Source organism: Bison bison, unplaced genomic scaffold (genome assembly GCF_000754665.1).
Source record: "Bison bison bison isolate TAMUID 2011002044 unplaced genomic scaffold, Bison_UMD1.0 scf7180017864384, whole genome shotgun sequence".
Taxonomy (NCBI): Eukaryota; Metazoa; Chordata; class Mammalia; order Artiodactyla; family Bovidae; genus Bison; species Bison bison.
Genome location: NW_011494956.1, coordinates 4063064 through 4073845, shown reverse-complemented (window position 1 = coordinate 4073845; position 10782 = coordinate 4063064). Strand labels below are relative to the sequence as shown.

Genomic DNA, 10782 nt, shown 5'->3' with positions numbered 1-10782 from the left:
GGAAGATACCTTACAGGAGGGCAACCCACTCCAGTATTCTTGCATGGAGAATCCCATGGATAAAGGAGACTAATGGTTTACAGTCCGTGCGTTCACAAAGAGTCGGACATGACTCAAGTTAATGAGCATGCACATGACTCACTGAGCAATTGACCTTATACCTAAGAATTATTCTAGGTCTCCAGGAGCCCCCTTTTTAGAGTTTTCTCTAATTATACAAAAAAAAAAATGTTTAATAGGCTTGAATCCCATTATCATTTCACCAACTTTCAGATAGATTTCTCCATATTATCATGGTGGAAATATGACTGTAAATGCCTAAATTGAAGATTGGTAAAGAGGTCAAGATTGCTAGTACAAAACCATTATTGAAGGACATGGGCATGTGGTACACCAGTTGACTAAAGTCATCTTGAAAGTGGTTGGGCCTGTTCTTCAGTCCAGTGATGGCTACTGGACTGAGTTTTGGGCTAATAGTTTGGCACATGGACAGCAACACTGACTCATTCCTGCAAAGAGATTCCTGTAAGAGTTTCTCTTGTGTGTACCATGGGCCTCATCAATGTATTTACAGATGATATGCACGTTCACCTGAAAAGTTTTCATCAAAACATTTTTCTCATACATGCACAAACATCAGATAAGTTTGCATTATTCTTAGAGAATCTAATTTTTCTCTTGTCTGCCTCCACTATCCTGACTCTCAGAGGCACTTGCCTCTTTCACTTACTACTGAAACAGAGCAGGACCTTATAGTCCTTCCTCCCTCTGCCCCCAATGTCCTCAGCCTGCCTTTTGTCTGTAGAAGAACTTTAGTCAAAGAATAAATTTAATCTAAGAAGTGAGAAAATCTAGAAACAAAGGAAAATCAATCAAACAGGATAAAATAATTATAGTTTAGTCATTAAGCAAAGTCAAGGACCTTTAGTTCCTCTACAAACACTGTAAATAATATTCTAAGCCATATGCTTTGAGCTGTTTTGTAGAAACTAAAAACCCCACCTGACAGAAGAAGTTAACTGCAGGAGGACCAGACTGTCCTTGGCATAGGTGGCGCAATTCCAAGACCTGGCCTCGGAGAAACTGGAAAAAAATGACCCTGGGCCTGAATATTAACTGTACTTAAAACAATCAGGATGATGCTGGTCAGAGAATCACATGACCAATTTCAAGATGACTGTCAGAGCTGACTGCTGCTTCTGTCTGGAGTCCCTTCCTTTTTCCTATACACCCCAGAAACTCCCCATTTAAAAACTCTTGTCCTCAGTTGTCAGCGGGGAGTGGGCCTTTGGACATGTGGACCCTCTCCAACAGTTGCTGGTATCCAAAGTAAAGCAAACTTCCTTTCGACCAACCTTGCCTCTGGACTGTTGGCTTTCAAGTGTTGAGCGGCCAGATCTGACTTTCTGTTAACACCACCTGGGGAAAATTAGCCTGTGCACCCAAAGAAATTTATTTGAGTTTGAATCTTAGAAACATGCAGCAGTTTACCCATTGACCTCTTCAAGAAGTACCCCTGAAACACAGGAGTAGGAGAAAAAAACCTCGACTAACTTCCAATAAAGGGGCATCAGAAATCATATTCACCTCAATGAAGATAACTGATGGAGAAGCTGAAGCTCCAATACTTTGGCCACCTGATGTGAAGAGTTGACTCATGAGGAGAGATCCTGATGCTGGGAAAGATTGAAGGCAGGAGGAGAAGGGGACGACAGAGGACAAGATGGTTGGAATGGGATCATTGATTCAATGGACCTGAGTTTGAGCAAGCTCTGGGAGATGGTGAAGGACAGGGAATCCTGGCATGCTGCAGCCCATGGGGTCACAAAGAGTTGGGCATGACTGAGCAACTGAACAACAACAACACAATAAGCATGTATCTTTTCCAGTTAGTGTCAAGTCTGGTTCAACAAGCAGGGTTTCCGAAAGTGCGATGCAATGGGAGAATGAGAAACAAGACACATGAGTTCAGTGAAAGGCGAGGATCGGGGGACCAACACCACTCCAAGGTGAAGGTGCAGAAACTGACTCCATGCCAGCTTTATTATACTCTCAGCCATGAAGGAAAGAATGTGCAGGGAGTTACGCTATAACTCATGGGGCCTTCAGGGCCAAAGAACAAAATGATCATTAGCTATTAAGTAACCAAGAAACTAATCAATAACAAATTAGTAACTAAGACTAATATTCTTATGTATAGATTTTCCTTCAGATATGTAAAACATGGGACTCTGAAACGCCAGTTGGGAAACAGTCTGGGATCGGCCACACCCAGGATCATATCTTGTTTTCAAGATTATGAACTGTTCCCTCTGGACTTATTCCATGAGTCTCATGTCTTGAAGCATCCAGTTTATCAATAAATTCCTTCTGCAGCCTTTCCTGGGGCCTGCTTTTCTATTCTTTCTGTCTCCTACAAGTTAGTGTTTCTGTTTTCTGCAGTAAATATCCAGAAGTGGGAAAAGAAAAAGAAAAAAAAAACAAAACTATTAGGTGTTACTACTAGGTAACACTGACTTAGTCGGTTTGGGCTGCTATAACAGAATGCCATAGACTGAGTGGCTTATAAACAACAGAAATTTATGTCTCACAGTTCTGAAATCTGGGAAGTCCAAGATCAAGATGCTGGCAGATTAAGTATCTGATGAGGATCCCCTTCCTGAACTATACTCTTTAGCTATACCTTCACATGGTGAAAGGGCAGGGGAGCTCCCTGAGGGGGCCTCTTTTATATGGGCCTCAATCCCATTCATTGCAGGCTCCATTCTCATGAACTAATCACCTTCTAGACGTCCCACTTCCAAATATTATCACATTGGAGATTAAATTTCAAAATATCAGTTGTGAGGAACAGAAATATTCAATCTATGGCACACTCAAATCAAGAAAAATCACCCATTAAATAATGTGGTGGATTGATGCTTTTGAACTGTGGTGTTGAAGAAGACTCTTGAGAGTCCCTTGGACTGCAAGGAGATCCAACCAGTCCATTCTGAAGGAGATCAGCCCTGGGATTTCTTTGGAAGGACTGATGCTAAAGCTGAAACTCCAGTACTTTGGCCACCTCATGCGAAGAGTTGACTCATTGGAAAAGACTCTGATGCTGGGAGGGATTGTGGGCAGGAGGAGAAGGGGACGACAGAGGATGAGATGGCTGGATGGCATCACTGACTCGATGGACGTGAGTCTGAGTGAACTCCGGGAGTTGGTGATGGACAGGGAGGCCTGACGTGCTGCGATTCATGGGGTCGCAAAGAGTCGGACACGACTGAGCGACTGATCTGATCTGATTGTGGAAAAAACGTTTTTACAGTGCCTCAAGTCAAGGAATGGGATCTCTTTAAAAGTCCACGGAATGTGAATTTAGACATGTGACTTGAGTTGGCCAATGGGTCATTTGCAAACTTGATGTAAATAGAGGCTTGAAAAGTACTTATGCATAAGGTTGTGTCCTCTGGTTGCTTTTAGAACCCAACTACATATAAAGAAACTAGACTAGCTGTTAATAAATTCAGAGATAGAAGCCCATCCTGAAAAGAAGACTGAATGTAACTTTTTCTAATAGAGTGGGCTAAATCTGATATGGAGAAGGCAATGGCGCTCCACTCCAGTACTCTTGCCTGGAAAATCCCATGGACGGAGGAGCCTGGTGGGCTGCAGTCCATGGGGTCGCTAAGAGTCGGACAGGACTGAGCAACTTCACTTTCACTTTTCACTTCCATGCATTGGAGGAGGAAATGGCAACCCACTCCAGTATTCTTGCCTGGAGAATCCCAGGGACAGGGGAGCCTGGTGGGCTGCCATCTACGGGGTTGCACAGAGTCGGACATGACTGAAGTGACTTAGCAGCAAATCTGATATATGGAAAACCACACAGTTTTAAAGAGAGTTATATTGACAGAGACTTAAAAGAGACTGAGACAGTTTAAAATTAAGACTTCTATCTCCAACTTTCTGTAAGTAGGAAAAGGCTACAAAACTATTCAGTTAAAAACAGCCATTTCATTTAGAAAAGGAAAATGTCTCAGAAGGCAGAGCCAAAAGTCATAGCTATCCCCGAGGTCATAGAGAGCCTAGAGAGCCACTAGAGAGCCACTGCCAGAGGGCAGAACATTCTCTGTTCCTAGAGTAAGGGGAACTGGCAGCATATGTCCATCTGAGTTCTAAAATTGCTATTGATCAGTTCCATTTGCTTACTGTAGTTATTTTCACCTTGTCTCACAGTCCATGGAGTCAGACATGACTGAACACAGCACATAACACAGTACTATTGTTTGGTGTGTCTTTTTAGTTTTGAAGTCTCTGAATCAAGAGGAACTGCATCCAGGTATCTTTGCTTGCTTTCACAAATGATGCAAATCACATGATATTGGACTTGAACCTGATGCTGTAAGTGAAAGAGAATTTTGGAAGTTCTGGGAAGGTTGAGGATACTTTGCATGTGGGGAGAATGAAATAATTATAACTGGAGGGTGGAAAGGGAGAATAAAAAACGGTAGAAGGGGAGAATAAAAAAGCCACAGTATTTTTCAGCATTTCCCATAAAGAAGTAGAGTCTATTTTTCCACTTCTTGAATCTGGACTTGGCTATTTGACTTGCTTTGGCTAAGGGACATTAGTAGGTATAATAGAAACAGAGGTTTGGGATGAGTGTGAACATTTGAGCTTGCTTTCCTGCTGCTTTTCTAATATAGTCATCATGCGTAAATTTTGGCTAGCCTTCTAGATGATGAAAGCTATGTGGCCTGATGCCCCTACTAATTTAGGCAACAGCCAGACATATGAATGAGACCATCTGGGATGAGACAGTCCCCAGCCAATCTGTTAAGTGACTGCACATGCATGAATGATCCAGGTCTTGATAAGGAGAATTATACAGCAGAATCCTCAGCTAAATACAATGATCTTTTTTTTTTTCATTGAAGTATATTTTTGTTTAGTCCCTAAGTCATGTCTGAATAGTTGATTCATAATGTTGTGTTACCATCAGGTACAGAACAGATTGATTCAGTTATACATATATAAATCCTTGTGCTAGACAGTAAATCTTTGTTGGTTGTCTATTTTATATAAAATTGTATATGTGTATATGGTAATTCCAAACTCCTAACTTATCCCTATGTGTCCCTTTCCCCTTTGGTAACCATAAGTTTGTCTTCTATGTCTATGGGTCTATTTCTATTTTGTAAATAACTTCACTTGTATCATTTTCTATTTAGATTACACTTGTAAGTGATAGCATATGCTATTTGTCATTCCTCTATCTAGCTTACTTAGTATGTTTCTCTATGTTCATGTATATTGCTGCAAATGGCATTATTCCATTCTTTTTATGGCTGAATAGTATTCTATTGTATATATGTGGCACATCTTGTTTATCCATTCATCTGTAATTGGACATTTAGGTTGTTTCCATGTCTTGGCTATTGTAAACAGTGCTGCTTTAACATTGGGGTGCATGGATCTTTATGAATTCAGAGTGTTCTCTAAATATGTGCCCAGGAGTGGCTTTGCAGGATCATATGGCAATGCTATTTTTAGTTTTTTAAGGAGCCTCCATACTGTTTGCTATGCTGCACTAATTTATATTCCCACTAACAATGTAAGAGGGTTCCCTTTTCTCCACACCCTATTTGTCATTTGATGATGGCAATTCTGACTTGTGTGAGATGATATTACATCATTACAAAATTACATCATTGTAATTTTGACTTGCATTTCTCTGTTAATTAATGATACTAAGCATTTTTTCATTTGTCTATTGGCCATCTGTATGTCTCCTTTGGAGAAATGTCCCTTAAGCCTTCTGCCCATTTTTTGACTGGGTTGTTTGCTATTTTTGTTATTGAGTTGTATGAGCTATTTGTATATTTTGGAAATTAAGTCCTTGTTGATTGTATCATTTGCAAATATTTCTTCCAGCCTGTAGGTTGTCTTTTGTTTTGTTAATGGGTTTCCTTTACTGTACAAAAGCTTATAAGTTTGATTAGATTCCATTTGTTTATAGTTCCTAAATTTTTGGTGTGGTTCATTATGTAGAAAATTAAATGCTGTGTGTCCTATTATGTAAAAAAAATCATACAAATAATTTTAGTGAAATAAAACTTTATTATATATTCTAAGTAAAAGTTGTTTAATTTTGCTGAGGACTGGCAAAACTTAATGCCAGTAATGTCTGGTATGATTTTTCCGGCTGACTCTTATGACCAGAGTTCAAAATACATGTAGTCCTAGGATGAAAATGAAACACAAATATGATTAAGCTGGTTTAATAGCAGTAATAGGCAACTTCTAAGGGATTAAGTATGATTATTTGACTACTCTTTATATACCAAAATAATAAATTTGAATATAATATGAATTTGTTTCCCTTAGAGAACAGCAACTAATTTCACCTTATTTTCTTCTGTATTTTTTCATTCATGTATACTCAATACAGAAAAATATAGAAATACAAAAGAGAAAAATCTATAATTTCAATTCTCCAAGATCTACCATTAATACTTTGGTTTAAATTCCTTCCAGGTACATAATTAGTGTTATGCTTATATCCTACTTTTTTCATTAAATAATATACAGTGAATATTCATGTCATTGAGCATTTGAGTTATTAACATTCTACTTCATAGATAGTTTATAATATAATTAATAAATCTCATACCTTACATTTTAGATTTTAACATTTTTTTATTTATTAGAGTGAGTTTTGCAACATAGAGTATACATTTCTGTTTACAAGTGTACACAGAATTGTCTGTTGTTTAGTCACTAAGTTGTGTCCAGTTCTTTTGTGACCCATGGACTATAGCCTGCTAGGCTTCTCTGTCCATGGAATTTCTGCAAGAATAATGGAGTGGGTTGCCATTTCCTTCTCCAGGGGATATTCCTAACCCAGGGATTGAAACTCATGCAGTTTCTGCATTGTAGGCGGATTCTTTACCACTCATTGTACCACCAGGGGAGCTCTATGTAATTGTCTGCATCTCTTAATTTTTTGGAAGAAAGCAATACATATGAAAAAATATCAACATTATAATTTTTAATGGATATTTTCAGTTTGTCCCCCAAAAGTTGTATGTATAGCTCTTGAGTTTCTTATTCCTGTAACCTGATTGGGAGAAAAAATTAAAAGAGATATTTCATTGTTGTTTATTCCTTTACTTCATATGTTTTTGAAAATGTTTTCATATAATTACTTGTTATCTATAGTCCCTTATTAATGGCTATATTAATTAGTTTTTAATATTCTATATCCATTTCATTTGAGATTTTATTTTTTTCTCACTTAAGTAAAATTTTTATTAATATAATTATATTATTTCTTGGTCATATATGAATCATATATTTTAGCTACTTTATTATTTGCTGTTGAAAGTTTAATATTATGATTTGTCTTGAGGTACAGAAGTTTAAGATCTGGAGTAGGAAATGGCAACCTACTCCAGTATTCTTACCTGGAAAATTCCATGGACAAGGAACCTGGTGGGCTACAGTCTATGGGGTTGCAAAGAGCTGGACATGACTGAGCAATTGAGCACACATGCACAGAAGTTAAGATATTCTAATTCAGCAGTCTTTTACTCTGTGACTTAATTGCTTTCAAAGTTCTTTTCTATCTAGAAACCACATGTGAATGCTATTTGTTCATTTATCTTTGATCAGTAATTCAATACTTCTTTCCTTATGCTCCCTTGGGTTTGTTCTGTTCTTTTACTAACCTTTTATATAGATACTAGGTTCATTAATTTTTCACTTTTTTCTCTTCTTCAAAAGTATTTATAGCTGTATTATTCTTTTTAACATTTTTAGTTGCATTCTAAAAATTTTTAAATGTAATATTATTCAATTTAATGTATTTTAAAATTTTTAGTGTGTTACTTTTTATCCCTGACTTATTTACATGTTTTCCTGTACAAAATATTTTAAAATGTGTATCTTCATCAACATCTAATTTACTGTTACTTGCTTAGACACTAAGGTCCAAATTATACCCATTCTCTGAAACATGTTGAGACTTCCTTCTTGACCTACTATGAGAAAAATCTTTATAAAAAATTGTTTGTTGAAAATATATTATCTACTTGCTTGATACAGAGTTCTATATACATTCTTTGAATCTAGCTTCTTAATGTTTTTGTTCAAATTTAAATAACTTTACTAAGGTTCTGTCTTCTACAATGAGTAAAAATTAAAAGCTGTGTGAATTTTCCACTATGATGATGAGTTTCTCACTAACTATATAACATGTTTCTCTATATTTTGAGGTTTATATTAGGTACACAGAACCCTAGAATTTTTGCATCTTCTGAGTAAAACTTTTATCATTATGTAGTTAACCTCTGTCTGCCCCTAATAGTGTTTTTTGTCCTAACATCTATTTTTTTTTTCTGATAGTGACCTTGCTCTATTAGCTTACTTATGGTTAGCATTTTTCTGTTAATTTATCCCGTGTTTTCTTTATTTCAATTTTTTTATCTTTATTTTAGATCTGTCTCCTATATAGAGCCTCTGAATATTTTAAAACTCAAATCGAACCATATCTATTCTTCTACTTGTAATATTTGGCCATTTACATTTATTGTAGGTATTATAAGATATTGTGTGGTGGTGGTGGTTGAGTTGCTAAGTTGTGTCCAACTCTTGTGACCCCATGGACTGTATGTAGCCTGCCAGACTCCCCTATCTGTGGGATTCTCCAGGCAAGAATACTGGAGTGGGTTGCCATTTCCTTCTCCAGGGGATCTTCCCAACCCAAGAATTGAACCTGGGTCTCCTGCCATTGCAGGCAGATTCTTTACCAACTGAGCTACAAGGGAAACCCAAGAAATTGTATAGAATATATTTAACTGACATATTGATATACCTGAATAGGGAGCTCTTTTCTACCATTTTAATTTCCTGTTTCTATTTGTCCCACTTTGTCTGTGCTTTTTTCTTCTTGCTCTTTCCCCTAAATAGATTCTTTCACTCATTTGTTTACTTGCTTGTATTTTATTCCTATTTCTCCTCTCTACCAGTTTGCAGTTTATAAAGTCCTTTCATTTTTTCAGTGGTTGTCTATGAAATTAACATGCATACTTAACTCACTTTCTGAACAATACAAAGACCTTATGACATTGTAATTCTAGTAATTTTCTCACAGCTTATTTACTTTTGTTGCCTATTATTTTAGTGTTGCTTTTGTTGATCTCACAAATTAGACATTTGCTACTATTGTTTTTTATGAGACACAATTGACATAAAATACTGTATTAGTTTCAGATATATAACATAATGATTTGATATTTGTATACACTGCAAAATGATCACTGCAGTAAGTTCAGTTATGATCTACCACCATATAAAGTTGCAACATTTTTTCTTGTAAACAGAACTTTTAAAATGTATTATATTAGCATTTTTCAAATATGCAATACAATATTATTAGAGTCATCATGCTATATATCATATCCACTTATTTATTTTATAAGTAGAAAGTTTTTACATCTTGATTCTTTCCCCCTATTTTGCCTGTTCTCCAATCTCTTCTATTAGTTTAATGTGGTTTAGTTTTATTTGTTTTGTCTTTTAAATTCCACATACAAGTGAAATCATGTGATATTTGTCTTTCTTGTTCTGACTTATTTCAGTGTTTTTTATGGCTAAATAGTAGCCTATCATAAGTGTACCACATCTTCTTTGTCCATTCATCTATTGACGGATATATACATTTTACATTATATTTACATTTTATTTTCCATAACTTGGCTACTTTAAATATTGCTTCAATGAACATGAGGGTGCAAATATCTTTTCAAGGTAAAGTTTTTATTTTGTTAGGGTAAATACCCAAAAGTAGAATTTCTGAATCCTATGGAAGTTATATTTTTAGTTTTTTGAGGTACCTGCATACTGTTTCCCATAGTAGTTGTACCAGTTTACATTCTCACCAATAGTGTACGCAGATTCCTTTTTATCCAAGTGCTTGCCAACACTTGTTATTTTTTGTCTTTGGATAACAGTGATTCAAACAGATGTGAGGTGACATCTCATTAAAGTTTTAATTTACATTTCCCTGATGATTAGTGATGTTGAGCATCTTTTCATGTGTCTCTTGGCTGTGTGCATGTCTTCTTTGGGAAAATGTCTATTCAGATTCTCTGCCCACTTAAAAATGATATTGTTAGTGTATTCTTTACTACTGAGTTGTGAGTTCTAATTATATTTTGGATATTAACTTTTATTGGATATAAATTTGCAGACATCTTCTCTCATTCAGTAAGTTGCCTTTTCATTTTGATGATGGTGTCCTTGCTGTTCAGAAGCTTTTTAGTCTGATGTAGTTTCATGTGTTGTTTTTTTTAAAATTTATTTTAAATTGGATGATAAGTGCTTTACAGTGTTGTGCTGGTGTCTGCTGTACAGCAACATGAATCATCTATCAGATCAGATCAGATCAGTCGCTCAGTCGTGTCCGACTCTTTGCGACCCCATGAATCCCAGCACGCCAGGCCTCCCTGTCCATCACCAACTCCCGGAGTTCACTCAGACTCACGTCCATCGAGTCAGTGATGCCATCCAGTCATCTCATCCTCTGTCGTCCCCTTCTCCTCTTGCCCCCAATCCCTCCCAGCATCAGTCTTTTCCAATGAATCTACTCTTCGCATGAGGTGGCCAAAGTACTGGAGTTTCAGCTTTAGCATCAGTCCTTCCAAAGAAATCCCAGGGCTGATCTCCTTTAGAATGGACTGGTTGGATCTCCTTGCAGTCCAAGGGACTCTCAAGAGTCTTCTTCAACACCAC

The 10782-nt window shown here is 36.8% G+C and overlaps 1 protein-coding gene across 1 annotated transcript in view; it reads right to left on the bottom strand.

Annotated features, from left to right (window-relative positions):
* Window positions 1–6093: 6093 nt before the first annotated feature.
* Window positions 6094–10782, bottom strand: part of LOC105001760 (phospholipid scramblase 1-like) — a 47362-nt gene continuing 42673 nt past the window's right edge. Inside the window, exon 8 of the mRNA XM_010858134.1 lies at window positions 6094–6230. Coding sequence (XP_010856436.1) covers window positions 6134–6230 — 97 coding nt within the window. The 3' untranslated portion in view covers window positions 6094–6133. The remainder of the gene's footprint in view (window positions 6231–10782) is intronic.